At 39.3% G+C, this 15,633-nt stretch overlaps 1 protein-coding gene across 1 annotated transcript in view; it reads left to right on the top strand.

The window, feature by feature from the left end:
• PCSK5 (proprotein convertase subtilisin/kexin type 5) overlaps window positions 1-15,633 on the top strand; it is a 445,837-nt gene that overhangs the window by 280,474 nt on the left and 149,730 nt on the right. The window contains 4 exon segments of the mRNA XM_033858183.2: window positions 677-813; window positions 8,940-9,083; window positions 13,121-13,223; window positions 14,789-14,982. Of these exon segments, the coding sequence (XP_033714074.1) occupies window positions 677-813; window positions 8,940-9,083; window positions 13,121-13,223; window positions 14,789-14,982 (578 nt within the window).

The following is a 15,633-nucleotide window of genomic DNA, read 5'->3' on the forward strand; positions in this document are numbered from 1 at the left end:
CTGTTGTGTCTGACTTTTTCCACTTAGCTTAATGCCTTCAAAATTCATTCATGTTGTTGCAGTTATTAGCAGTTCAACAGTTTTTATTACTAGGTAGTATTTCATTCTGTGAATATACCATAATTTGTTTACCCATTCACCAGTCGATGGACATCTGAATTGCTAACAGTTTTTGATGGTTATGAATAAAGCTGCTGTGAGCCTTCATGTGGAGTTCTTTGTGTGGACTTATGTCTTCACTTCTCTTGGGTAAATGTCTGGCGGGGCGGGGGGGTATTGTTTCGTCATATGGTAAGAATTGTCAAACTGTTGCTCAGAGCAGCTGCACCATTTTGCGTTTCCATCAGCAGTGTAAGAGAGCTTCAGTTGCTCCACATCAACTCTTGGTACTACCAGGCTTGTGAGTAGCGTCTTAGCCTAGGTTCCCTGATACCCACATCATTATCCCTCCCAGATTTGTTACTGGACAGCCAGCCCCATGCCTGTTTCCCTCCGGTAGAACAATGATATGCATATATTTGGATCTACTAATCGGTGATGCCCAGGATGAAGACAACCTCCAGTGTTGAGCTGAACATGCTGATAGATACAGAGAGATCACTCATCATGGTCTTGACGTGACACTCACTAGATTTTAAATAACATACAAAAACAGTGTTTTATGGTTCTCTCTCAGGCTTTTTGATCATTCCATGGAAGGATTTAAAAATTGGGAGTTCATGACCATTCATTGCTGGGGAGAACGAGCTGCTGGTGACTGGATCCTGGAAGTTTATGACACTCCCTCTCAGCTGAGGAACTTCAAGACTCCAGGTAGGAACTCCCTTTCTATAATTTGATTTATTGCACAGAAAAATGATGGAGTATGTTCTGGCCAAGGAATGTGTTTCACATTCATATATCAATTTTATCCTTTATCATATGATCCTGTGCTTTGAGTTGTCTTCCTGTACTCCAATTCTCAAGATCGCCATTAGAAAAGTAGTAATTTAAGGATACGAATTCAAGAATAAGTATTTAGATATAAGTACAAGATGAAACATGACAGCTATTCATTGATATTTCAGAATATATGGTCCATATCTCTAACCAGCTTCCCTTACTTTCTTTGTCAATAAACAAGCCAGCCTTGTCCACCTACAATGGGTAAATTGCATGGTCATAAGAGGAGACAAGTTCCCTTGACTATCTTTTTTCTGCATTTACTTTAAATTTAATTTTCAGTGCAGACAAGACATTGAGCCTGGCCTATGCCAGCTAAACTGGTTACCACTAAAGAGAATGCATGATAGCATTCTGCCCTTTGTGAGCCCAGGAGCTAAGTAAAGAGAAAACTGTCCTGATACGTAAAACATGGAAATGAATGATGTTAATAGAGTTCTTTTCAGGTGGTCTGACTCTGTTGCCGCACATGGCCTATTTCCCTCTTCTTGCTAACGTATGAACCTTGTTTGTAACATAAAATAAGGAAAAGTACAAATGCAGCATGAGATGGGAGATGGAACAGTATTTTTGCAGCAGCCTGTGTTGCCTGTGATGGAGCCCTAAGTAGTACTTGGCGCGGTAACAAGTGATCTGTTGGATAACTACCCCAGCCTCCCACCCAGCTGTGGACCCATCTTCCATCGTCTAATAAGTTTACGCTTCTCAATGCTCTGTCCAGTCCATCTGCAGAAGAACCAGGCTTGAGGGCAGTTTTAGGACTGACATCTAATTCTAAGTCCTCTCTTCATCACAGGATAATTTAACCCAACATTCTGTAAATAACTGTAAGGGTGTGATTCATTCGGATACTGTGGGTTGCATCGGGCCAAAGAAGCAAACAGCAGAACGCAGGCGTGAACCGTACATTTGCCGCTCTTTTGCCCACCAGTCAGGGAAAGTTACTCATTCTGAGAGATCCATTTTCTGCACACAGTTTAGCCATCTCTTTTCCCTTATTCCGTGAGGTGGTTCATCTGTGTTGCCACAGTGGTCCCATAGTCAGGGAAATCAAAACCAGCGTGGTGGCAAGGTCCCAATAAATCAGGATAAAAGTTGTGTGAAAGAGTATCTGGGTCCAGCTCACTTCCAGCGTGCACCGTGGATGTAATGGTTGCCAAGGTTTTATTCAGAAATCAGATATTCGTGAATAAGGCAGAGTTGATAGAAAACATTCAAATAAACTAGACCCTGGTTTCTAGACAACCTTCACTTGTTCCTAATCTAGTTAGTTCCCAGGACCTTCCTCTCTCCTTCCCTCTTCTTTTCAGGCCAGGCTTACTGCTCATGCTATGGAGATGTGCTGTGTCATGGCGCTCAGGGGCAATGGCAGGCGTGGTGACTGGACTGGGCTGCCCTGACCAAAGGGCAGCTCCCAGGCGATCCATCAGCATGTGTCACTACAGGGCTGTTATATCTCAAGAGATCCCAGAGAAGTAAACACTGTCCAAACGTGGCAGTTGTGTACCAACAGGGGTGCAGCCTAGGGTACAGACATAAGGGGTGCATTATCTGTTGATAATTTAGGACAGTTATAAAAGTGACTCTTTGATAAAATGCTCCTCCCCACAAGCATAGACTGCCCCTAGGGGCATAACTAATGGTAGACCTGGGGTTGGTGTGCAAGCACGAGAGGCCAACATAAATCTCTCTGCCCTCAAGGAGTTCAGGGTCTATCCAGAGTTTACTGTGATTATCCGTGTTAAAAGCTCTCTGCAGTATTCCAGATCATGTAGAGTTGTCCATTTCATATCACTGGCTTCTCCTTATACTGTTTAAATGTTTGCGTTTAACCCCAGTCACCTCCAGTCATCTTAAGAGATGTTCTTTTGTGTCAGAAGAGAGATACCCTAATGCTATACAGCCTGGGGTCAGGAGGCTTTAATAGAAACACATGGTCTCCGGGTATCCTTTCTTCAACCAACCTTTCAGTTCGGAATTAGACACAACTTTGAAAAGGGACTTTTACTTTTCTCTGTGTGTTTGTGTGTTTCTATCATTGTTCCTATGGTGTACAGTCCTCTAATTAAATGAGGGGTTTCTTTAGTAAGCTACTCGAAATTCAGTTGGAGACATAGAATCTTCTAGCCCAATTAAATGGTAGAATCATTCCCAAGTATGGAGGTTCCTGGCTCTAAACTGAGTTTATATTTGTATATTATTTCTTCCCATTTGCTTATTATTAAAACACATACTAAGGATTTTTGGAGGCATTTTTGTTGTTGTTTTTGTTTCATTGCATATTAAATCTATCTTGGGTTCTCTATCTTGGGCAGATTGCATCTAAGTGTTAGCAAGTAGAATGGATTTTTTCTCATTCTGCATTTACACTGCTATTTTTCACAAGATGTTGCAGTATCTATTGCAAAGTCTGCTATAGAATTTAGCAAATGGAAAAGTGATAGGGGAGGGAAAAAGTGACGGCCCAAATATGGCAGCGTTTGATGTGAATTGTGGCAGAGATCCTAAGGAAATAAAATTACATAATAAGTGAAAAATAAAGAGAGAAACTGCCCAGCGGGCTTATGATGTACTTCAGAAATGGCACCAAGGGAAATAATCAGTTATGAGTCAACACTCTTTAAACATTTACAAGGGTAAACTTTTAGATAAAATCATCTTAAGTTAAATGGACCAGGTTTTAGAGTAACTGACATAGTGTCCTTGTATTACGTGTTCCATGTGTGCACTTGAGAGATGCCATATGGAAAATACGTTCCCTTTTGCATTGCTACCTAACGGCAGTCAGATTGGTCATTAATTTCAGGTAGTCATTCATTTCTTGACACTACTTGAAATTTTGAGACTGAACAACACCCTAATTATGAATAGGATAGCCATTAACAAGTGAGTCCAAAGAAAACCTGGCAGAGGTCAAGCCAAATATAAACCAGTGTGCTGGCCCAATGCAGATGTCAGAAAACAATGAATGTGGCCCAGAATATGTTCATTTTTAAACTTCAAGTTTCTAAACTCCTAGAAATGGCAAGGAAGACAGAATTATATAATAGTTTAAGAATGCAAGATTTGGATACATAATTTTTTTTAATTGAAGGATAATTGAAATATTAGTTTCAGGTGTACAACTGTATGATTTGATATTTGTATATATTGTGAAATGATCACCACAGGAAGTCTAGTTAACATCCATCACCTCACATAGTTACAAAATTTTTTTTCTTGTGATGAGAATTTTTAAGATACACTGTTTTAACAACTTTGAAATATACAGTACACTACTATTAACTATACTCACCATGCTGTACATTACATCCTCAGGACTTATATGTTTTTTAACTGGAACTTTGTATCTTTTGACCCCCTTCACCTATTTCACCCACCCCTACCTACCCCCTGCCTTTGGCAACCACCAGTCTGTTCTGTGTATCTATGATTTCTGTCTTTTACTTTTTGTATTTTATTTTTTTAAGACTTCACATGTAAGTGAGATCATACAGTATTTGTCTTTTTCTGTCTGACTTCAACTTAGGAAGGTCCATCCATGTTTTCACACAAGGCAAGATTCCCTTTTTGTGGCCCAGTAATAGTGTGTGTGTGTGTGTGTGTGTGTGTGTGTGTGTGTGTGTGTGTGTGTACATGTACATATGTGTACACATGTACACATATATTTTCTTTACCCATTCATCCGTCAGTCGACATCTGGGTTGCTTCCTTGTTTTGGCTATTGTAAATAATGCTACAGTGAACATGTGGGTACATGTAACTTTAAGAGTTAGTGTTTTTCTTTTGTTTTTCAGATAGATACCCAGAAGTGGAATTGCTGGATCATATGGTAGTTCTATTTTTAATTTTTTGAGGAACCTCCCTACTGTTTTCTATAGTGGCTGCACCAATTTACATTCCCCCCAACAGTGCACAAGCGTTCCCTTTTCTCCACATCCTCACCAATATTTGTTTTTTTGATAATAGTCATTCTAACAGGTGTAAGGTAATAGCTCATTGTGGTTTTGATTTGCATTTCCCTGATGATTAGTGATGCTGAGTGCCCTTTCATGTTGGCCATCTGTATGTATTCATTTGAAAAATGTTTATTTAGATCCTCTGCCCATGTTTTAATCAGATTATTTTTCTGCTATTGAGTTGTATGAGATCTTTACATATTTTGGATATTAACCCCTTACCAGATATATGATTTGCAAATACTTTCCATAGGTTACCTTTTCATTTAGTTGATGGTTTCCTTTGCTGTGCAGAAGCTCTATAGTTTGATGTAGTCCCACTTATTTATTTTTGCATTTGTTCCCTTTGCTTTTGTTGTCAAATACAAAAAATCATTCCCAAGATCAGTGTCAAGGAGTTTACCACCTAGGTTTTCTTCTACAGGTTTTATGGTTTCGGGTCTTACATTCAAATCTTTAAGGCATTATGAGTTAGTTTTTTGTGTATGGTGTTAGATAGTGGTCCAGTTTTTCTAACACCATTTATTGAAGACTGCCTTTTCCCCATTGTATATTCTTGGCTCCTTTGTCATAAATCAATTGACCCTATATGTGTGGGTTTATTTCTGGGTTTGCTATTCTGTTTCATTCATTTATGTGTCTGTTTTTATGTCAATACCATACTGTTTCGATTATTATAGCTGTGTAGTATAGTTTGAAATCATAGCACGTGATACCTCCAGATTTGTTCTTCTTCCTCAAGATTGCTTTGGCTATTTGGGGTGTTTTGTGGGTCCATAAAAATTTTAGGCTTGTTTGTTCTATTTCTGTGAAAAATGCCTTTGGAATTTTCCTAGGGATTACATTGAATCTGTAGATTGCTTTGGGTAGTATGGACACCTTTACAATATTCTAATTTATGAGCATGGAATATCTTTCCATTTATTTGTGTCTTCAATTTATTTCATCAATTTCTTATAGTTTTCAGTGTACAGATCTCTCACTTTCTTGGTTAAATTTATTCCTAGGTATTTTATTCTTTTGATGCAGTTGTAAATAGGATTGCTTTCTTAATTTCTCTGATAGTTCATCATTAATGTAAAGCAATGCAACAGATTTTTGTATACTGATTTTGTATCTTGAAACTTTTCTGAATTTGTTGCTTAGTTCTAAGTTTTTTGGTGGAGTCTATATATAATAGTAACAGTTTTACCTCTTCCTTTCCAACTTGGATGCCTTTTCTTTTTCCTGCCTACATCCTTGTTCCTGATTTATTATGTTGATATATGTTCCCTCTATAACCACTTTGTTGAGAGTCTTTATCATAAATGGACGTTGGATTTTGTCAATGCTTTTTTGCATCTATTGAGATAATTATATGAGTTTTATCCTTCATTTTGCTACTGTGTCAAATCATATTGATTTACATATGTTGAAACATCCTTTCATCCCTGGAATAAATCCCATTTGATCATGATGTATGATCCTTTTAATGTATTGTTGTATTCAGTTTGTTAACATTTTGTCGAGGATTTTTGCATCTATGTTTATCAGGGATTTTCTTTTCTTATGGAAACCTTGTCTGGATTTGGTATCAGGGTAATACTGGCCTCATAAAATGAGTTTGGAAGTATTCCTTCCTATTCTTTTTTTGGAAGAGCTTGAGAAGGATTGGTATTAATTCTTCTTTAACTGTTTGGTAGAATTCACCAGTGAAGGTGTCTAATCCTGGACATTCCTTTGTTGGGAAGTTTTTGATTATTGATCCTTACAATAACTGGTCTGTTCAGATCTTCAATTTCTTCATGATTCAGTCTTGGTAGAGTGTATGCTTCTAGGAATTTATCCATTTCTTACAGGTCCTCCAATTTGTTGGGTATAATTGCTGATAGTAGCCTTTTATGATCCTTTGTAATTCTATGGTATCAGTTAAAATGTCTCCTCTTTCATTTCTGATTTTGAGTCTTCTCTCTCTTCTTCTTGGTGAGGCTACCTAAAGGTTTGTCAATTTTGTTCAGAGTCCTAGGGGACCCATGAGCCTAAGCCACACTGGCCACCAGAGCCAGCAACCTAGAGGTGTCCCCTAGGTGCCAGCTGAGAGTACAAGCTCCTTTCTTGTTCATACCAGCAAGCTGGAGCAGGCCAAGGGAGAACCAGATGGCTCCGGTGAGCCTCCATGTTTGGACAGTATTCAGTAGGCCCTTTTCTGTATGTTAAATTAGATGCCTGACCCTCGGCCAGTGCTTTAAGATAAGCAAATAAGCCTTTTTCATGGAAAGTCTGGGTGCTTTTCAGTCGACTGCCTCTGCACAGCACCCTGGAGTGAGAGTCCACGCAGGTGAGCTCTTTAAGAACTGCTCCGTTCACTACGGTCTTATGGGTCTTGTGGACCCAAGGCCCTTTGGGTTTCAAAGCTACATGGTTTGGGGGCTCATCTCTCAGGTGTAGGTCTTAAAAGTTTTGGTACCCAATGTGGTGCTCAAACCTTTCACTCCTCGAGGAGAAGCTGGGGGTTTTTGAGTCCCCTCTCGACTGTGGGTTGTAGCGCTGGGGGGTGGGGTTTATGGTAAGATGCATCTAAGCCTCTCCTACCCATTTTGACCTGGGGTTTTCTTGTTTGCCTGATGCGTAGGAGCCACTCAGTTAGTTTGGGGGTTTTTTTCCAGAGGAAATTGTTCCATATGTGGCTACAGATTCAGCAAGTTTATGGAAAGCAGTGAATTCAGGATCTTCCTATATTACCATCTTAAATCAGAACCCCCAGATAGATTTTGATATCAGTCTGTCCTCTTACTGCCCTTGGGAAAGTTACCAACCTCTGTGCCTCAGTTTCCTCATCTACATATTGGGAATACAAGTACCTATTTCCCAGTTGTTGAGACCACTGAATGGAGTAAAACTTACTTAGCGTATAGTAAGCACTTATAGAAAACAAGCATCAATTTGATGGTGATTATAGTTGCTGATAGATGAATTAGCAGACACCTGAAATTCATCCCTCTCTGGGCTGTGACAGAGCCCAACCCTAACCTTGCCTGGATTCGCTGTATTAGGCCAAGGTGAGGAGGAGATCTAAGGTGGGGGGAGGGGTATCCTACCTTCCTGCCAGCATATTTCCACGTTTTTAATGGTTTTGTCTTAATAACTTTTATTTAAGATTCATATAAAAAAAAGAACCAAATTAAGCTTAATGGCCAGGAGACAGTTGTTTTCTGTTCGTTTACTTTTTGCATTAAAGACTTTAGTTTTATAAAGCTAAGAAATAAATTTATAAATAAGGATTAACTAAAGCAAATGTTCCTTGAAAGCCTACATCCAAAGGAGGTAAAACACTTCCCTCACATCTCCAAGCACCCTTGACCAGAAAATGCCCTATGACAGCACTGCCTAGGAGAACATTCTGCCAGTGGTAGAAATGTTTCCTGTATCTGTGCTGTTCATCGTAGCGGCCACTAGCCACATACGGCTACTGAGTACTTGAAATGTGGTCTGAGGAACTGAAGTTTTAAATTTTAGTTAATTTAAACAGAAACATCCAAATGGATCTAGTGGCTATCATTGGCCAGCACGTGTCTACAGGATAATGTAGTGATGTATTCTTAACATTTCAGGTGGAACAAAGTAGTTGTTTTCATCTTTTTTTGATAAACAAGTCAGATAATGCCAACAGTTTTTTTTAATTTATGTAAGACCTTTATACCTAGAAAAAGAAGGCCTTCTGTGAAATCCTGGGATTCTCTTAAATATCCATAATTTGAAACTCAGCCCTTGATCCAGAAATCTGAGATGTGTTTCTCACACACACACAAAATGCTGATTCAATTAAGGTGTATCCTACGTTTGGTGCTCAGTAAATACGTGGTATGTGAATTATTAAATAGTTAACGCTGCAAGCGTTGGAAAATGCATTTCTAGCCCTGTATCTGATGCAGTGATTCATATGAATCTGTTTCCCACAATTCTCCTACTCTTGCTTTGTCCTCAATGAGAAGGAATTAAAGAAATTATGAAGCTGAAGAGGGAATGTTTGCTCATGATATGCTTTCATTGTTTCCCAAGGTAAATTGAAAGAATGGTCTTTGGTCCTCTATGGCACCTCCGTGCAGCCATACTCACCCACCAATGAGTTTCCTAAAGTGGAACGTGTCCGGTATAGCCGCGTTGAAGACCCCACTGATGACTATGGGACAGAGGATTATGCAGGTGAGCTGGCTTCCAATGGGGAGGCAGGCTAAGGAAAGAAAGCTCATGCCTCATTCCCCCAAAGAGATAAACCTCTACTCATATCCTGAGAGATTTTATTCCATCTTCCTTTCTATCCCTTAGATATTGGTATGTGTACATTCAACTATTCAAATATTCATGTTTTTTTCTTCAAAGCTAAAATCACACTGTATATAGAACATTCATATTCTTTTTTTTCCATTAAAGGTATCATTAAGAGCATATTTCCCTGTTTTCAAGTATCCTTAGAACACATATTTAAAAGGCAGCATAATAGTCCATCCTGTTGTAATATATTTAATCCATAACCTGGGATGTGTAGTTTGCTTAGAGTTTTAGACTATTTTAAATAAGGTTTCAATGAATACCATTATCAGTTTTTGACTATATCTTTGACTATGTCTTTAAAATAGAGTTCTAAGAATTACTGCATCAAAGGGAATCATCAGTTTTAGGGCTTGGATATGATTTGTCATGTTGCTTTCCAGACAAGATATACCAGTCTGCACTGTGACCACTGTGTGAGTGTTTACTACACTCATTCCTGCCAGCATTGAGTGGAAAGAAAAAAGTAAAAAAGAAAGAAAAGAACATGTTTAAATTTTTATAGCTTTGATTGCTAGTAAATCTAAACATTTTTTCCTTTGTGTTCTCTGAATGAAATATGTCTTTTACTCACTTTTCTATTCAAAGTGGCAGCAATTTTCTTATTTATAAAAACTCTTTGTATGTCATTGACTCCCTCATTGTCTCATATTCGCTGAAAACATTTTCTCTGTTATCACTTGCTTCCGAAAGGTACTTTTTGTTTTGTGTTGTTTTGAGAGAAAAAGAAAATTGGAGAGCAGAGTTTATCATTTCAGATAACATTTGTAATTTCTTTTTTACAGAATGTTTCTTCTTTAAAATCTGCTAAATATTCACATGGATTATTTTTTTGTAATCTTTGATTTTTAATATATATTGTGAAGTGAAGTTCTGTCTTTATTTTCCAAACAGACTAACAAACATCAATAGCTGAGTTGCCATCCTTTCTTTTATTAGTTTAGGATGTTTCCTTTATAACAGTATGGTAAGTTCTTATACCAGGTCTCTTCTGGTACCATCTTTTCCGATTTACCAATCTAATAATTCTTGATCCAGTAGCACCCACACTGTATTTTAATATCTGTTGAACGTCGACTTGTTGTTCTCATAGCAATTCTTAAATCCCCCTTTAAAAATCTCATTGAAATTTAGTTTGAATTTACATGCAATCTCATGGGAAGAACTGTTTTTACAATATACAGTCTTTCCATCCAAAACATAGACCTTATCCCATTTTACTGAAATCTTTTAATTTTATGTAGTGTTATTCTTGTTAGTGTTATTTCTAAGTATTTTAGGTCTTGTTGCTACTGTAGTGAAAATATTCCATATTTTCTAACTATTATATGCTGGTATCAGGGATATCTGTTGGCTATTGTGTGTTTATCTTACATCTGGCCATTTTGCTTAACTTTATTAATTTGTATGTTTTAGAGTTGATTTTCTGGGGCAGTTAGGTACTGTAGCCATATCATCTGTAAATTATTTTTTCTCTTTCCCAGTGTATTTCTGATTCCTGTCTTGTTGCATTGGCTACCACTTCCAGCAGCATTCAGTCCTTCTGGGATATCATATATAACACTTAATGAACAAAGCTTCTCCTAATGGAGAACTGTTCCTAAATAGCAGTTTAACATACCTTTAGACAGGAACTTTTTTTTTTCTTACAGCTCAGCTCTCTAAGATTCTTTTTCATTAATCACTTTAACAGAGTATTTTAAATAAATACGCATTTGGTTCCTTTTATTCTAAATAGGTGGTATCCCTGTGCCAATAATAAGCTTGAGAATTCAGACCAATTGAGCTAACCAGAACTAGATTGTGTTCGGTTTTTGTCTTATTTTGCTTTGAGCTTATAACATTACTACTGATGTTATAACCAGCAAACCATTTTGTCTTCTCTGATAGGAGAAAGTATATCTAAAAACATAAATGGAGTATAATAGTAATATATTACTATGTGCCTTATGGTATGTTTCCAATTCAAATTTTGGTAATGTTAAAATTCTGAACAGTTATATATCTTTGTGGGTTTTCTCACTACATCTCCAAAATGTCCACATTGGTGCTTGTGAGAGAACAAAGACAATTATTTCATTATTACCCAGAAACCTAAAATGCTAAATTGCATCTGGGACAGTTTAAGATTATGAAAGAAACAGCACAGCATGTGAACTTGCCATACACAGCTCTTTGGCACATATCAAGAATAAGTGGTTTGGGTTGTTTTAATTGTAGAAATCATCCAGTGAAAATTTAGGGCCACCCATGATTCCTTTGCTTTGGAGCTGTGATTTTCACCTTCATTAAGAAGTCAGCCTCTCTAGAGGCACAGATGGCATGATCATAACCAGATCTCTGTACTGTTTCATCGAATTCCAGGGACTGTGGGACCCACAGCCGGGTGCACTTCAACCCTTACACAGCAGAGACACTCTCTCCTCATGTACCATAGCAGTCAGCTAAAATGTTCCAAGTTGCACTAGCTGTGGAATTTAAAGATCAGTTTTAAGGCTTTTGGGAAAATAGAGAGAAACAGTGCTGTCAAATGACTCGTGATTAATCAGAAATATACTTCAAGTCTGCAGCATTTTGAAATAACTCATTTCCATTCAGATCCAAAGGTCATGATTTACTACCCGTAAGTAGGAGACCTGGACTAAGAATAAGAAGCAGGACCTCTGTTGATCCCAACTCTCCTAGCCATATGATACTGGACAAGCCACTGTAACTCTTGGAAAATCGTTTTTATCTGTCAAATGACGGTGTTTGACTACTAGATTTTTCTCTAAGTCATTCCTCCCCACTTCTACCATTTTACGTTTCAATTCAGTAACTGTAGAACATAGTCCTACAATGACTAAAGGAGACCAAGTTTCAACAAAAGTAAGTCCTTTTTATTAAAATAAGTATGGCTTAAGACATTTGGCTCAAGACATTTCTGGTACCCTTGACTTACTTTTTGTGCATTTCATGCACCATGTTTATTGCTAGTTAAAATCATATGAGTTTTCAATGGGAAAGAGCTTCAAGATTATATGAGACCAAATCTCTCAAAATATGGAAAACAAGAAAAAAGGGAGTTAGTCAAACAAGCAAAATATCTATAACTAGCCCATGTCATTAGAAAACTTTTCATCAGTCACAAAGTAGCTCCATCTTTCTGGCAGTTTTTTTTTCCTGCCTGTGCAAAGAATACACAGCAAGAGAGAGATTAGGAACCTTCATCCCAGGTTTGGAATTCTTTAAGCTTGCTTGCATCTTTAAAATGTGTGTGTAGTTTTCTTTTGTTGAGCTGCCCACTGGCCTATGGGTAGGATGCAATTTTAAATCTATTATCTGTGCCTGAAGTACCTGCTTTGTAATCCAAAATGAGATGCGGCTAAAATTGTGCCAGATGCCATAATGACGTTTCTTGCTGGCTCCAGTATCTCGGCTCCAGTATCTCAGAGGTACTCAGTGGCTTTAATGACCTTGGATGAGAGAGACAATCTGGTCAGGGCATTGAATAACAACCCTTTTTTCCTTTCTGTCAACAGCTTAAATTCTCATTTTTCTATCCGACATTTTTATCATTATGCATATTTAATTGCAATCAGTTTTTTTTCTAGTTGCTGCAATGGCATTGTTCTTTTGAATTCTGAATTATTGTCTTCTCCCACAAGGCAACCATATGTGTGCTTTGAAGACCAGGCCCTGACTAGGATTTACATGCTTGATACTTAGGTAATTCAGGTTTTCCCCAAAAAAGTCAAGAGTTCACTCTGGGCTTACAGCCACATTGAACATTACTCCACCTCACTGCATTAGAAACTCTTAAAGAAAACTCTCACTGCCTAAGGGAGAAAAATACCTATTTATAATTCAAGGTAAAGCTTACCTGCTTTAAAATCATTTTTTCCATGTGTTGTTCTGATTTCTTTTGGAAGGTCCCTGTGACCCTGAGTGCAGTGAGGTAGGCTGTGATGGGCCAGGACCGGACCACTGCAATGACTGTTTGCACTACTACTATAAGCTGAAAAACAACACCAGGTAAGAGAGAAGCCACATCAGACCCCCTGAAGCACGCCCCCTGGTGTTCCTGGGAGCTCCCACAGGGTCACCACAGGCAGTGTGTTCCATGTTCTCCCACCAGGACCAAAGCCCAGAAGAGACGCTGCTGCCCCCGCCCCCCCGCCCCGACCCCATCCCATCATTCAGAACGGTGAAACTGACACTGAATTACAGAACATCAAATGGACCTGTAGGCTAGGAAACGGCAAACGCCTTTCCTCACATTTCAAAGGATGATGGGGAGGGACTAGCTATGCACATGCCTGGTCTTCCCCTCTAGACCTTTCTATCCCGTTGATGTTTGATGCCACAGCTGCATTTGCCCTTCAGGAAAATGCCAGTACACAAGCCAAATGGATGCTTGCCCGAATTCCCCAAAGTGTAAGCCCTTCATGTGGCAAAGCTGCTGGTCCCTGCACGTTCTCACTACTCCACTCTGGGCACTGAGGCGGGCCTGCTTGGACCCTGTGCTTCTGAGCCCCTGGCTTCTGACTCAAGCAGATATGTACCCACAGGGAGGGCCAGGGAACAGTGACTGCCCATCAGAGGCTGTGCTCTTCCAGGCGTGTCTCTCACACCCCTACCACCTCCCCCTCCTCTTTCAGGAGGAAACTCACAGGGAGCCAACTTGCAGTGCAGCCATGCTCCAGCCACCCAGGCGTGGTCCTGTCCTCTCACATCCATGCTGGAATTTCAATTCCTTAAAGCGAATATAAAATTAAATTTTTTAAATGTCTAAAAAAAATTTTTTTAATTAAAAAGAATAAATTCCTTAAAGGGAAAGCCCCTTGGCTACCTCAGCCCCTCTCATTAGCTCCTAGACTTAGCAAATGCCTGATGTTTAATTGGTACTCAGTAAGTACTTGTTAAATGAATACATAAAGCCCAGACCTTCAGTTACGGGCAAGCAAGGTAGTCATTTTTTTATCATAAACAACATAAATTTAAATTTTTTTTTTTTTTTTTTTTTTGGCCACACCGCACAGCTTGCAGGATCTCAGTTCCCCAACCAGGGACTGAACCCAGGCCACAGCAGTGAAAGCCTGGAATCCTAACCACTAGGGAACTCCCTAAATATATTTATATTAATTTAGACAGTAGCATACAACCACCATCACCCTCACCACCCATACACACAGGATTCATATGACAAACACAACAATAGAAGTAACCCCTTATTAGGGCCTTTTTGCATAAAATCATGGTTTGCACATGTTTTCCCTTCAACCCAACAGCACAACCTTCTTGTCGAGACTCAGTTTCTAACCATCATCCCCTTTAAAGAGCTAGACCCGAACTGGAAGATGGTTTGGACCAAGACATGCCTTACTTGGCGGACTTGGTATTATGTAACTTCAGTGCTACGTCAGCACCCTACATAGGAGAAGGCTTTAACCAACAGAATTTGGCCCTTTGGATGTGGTGTTACCATCATGGTTAAAAAGGATTTTGAGAGTGAGGACAGCTATGTGCTCAGCACCTCACTCACTCAGGACTGAATCTCTGGTGACACTGCCCTTCTTTCTTATCATTCCACAACGCAGGATCTGTGTCTCCAGCTGCCCCTCTGGCCACTACCACGCTGACAAGAAGCGATGCAGAAAGTGTGCCCCCAACTGCGAGTCCTGCTTTGGGAGCCACGGGGACCAGTGCCTGTCCTGTAAATATGGATACTTCCTGAATGAGGACACGAACAGTTGTGTCACTCACTGCCCTGATGGATCGTATCAGGACACCAGTGAGTCGATTCCAAAATTTGGTTTTTAGAGAGGAAATGTAAGGTTTTCACTTGATTGATCTTGGGAGGGATAGTCCTCCTCCATGAAATCTGGGCCTTAACATCAAACAGGATCTAGGCAGTTTCTAAGAGAACACTTTACAATTGTTTTGTGAAAATGAATTTGTAGAAAAATTTGCAAAAAAATAATTTATGTAAAAATGCCTATAACTAACTGAATCTGGGGATGAGCCCGAGGACCCCTTGAAGCAGTGACTTGCTAGGAGGACCCACAAGACTCAGTATATCATTGTACTCGTGAACTCACAATTATGCCTTATTACAGTAAAAGGATACAGAGTAAAATCAGCAAAGGGAAAAGGCACATGGGACAAAGTCTGGAGGAAACCAGGTGCAAGTTTTCAAGAGTTTTCATCCAATGGAGTGACACAGGATACGTTTCATTCCCCCAGCAACAATTTGTGACAACATGTATGAAATGTCTCCATCTACCAGGGAACCTCCCTGGAGTCTCAGGACCCGGGGTTGTTATTAGGGTCTGGTTATGAAGGCACCCTGTACCTGGCACATACCAAAATTCCAGACTCCTAGAAGGAAAGCTGGTATTCAACGCAAACCATATTGTTTGTACAAACTGTTTAGGCTCCATGA

This window comes from Tursiops truncatus, chromosome 6 (assembly GCF_011762595.2).
Source record: "Tursiops truncatus isolate mTurTru1 chromosome 6, mTurTru1.mat.Y, whole genome shotgun sequence".
Taxonomy (NCBI): Eukaryota; Metazoa; Chordata; class Mammalia; order Artiodactyla; family Delphinidae; genus Tursiops; species Tursiops truncatus.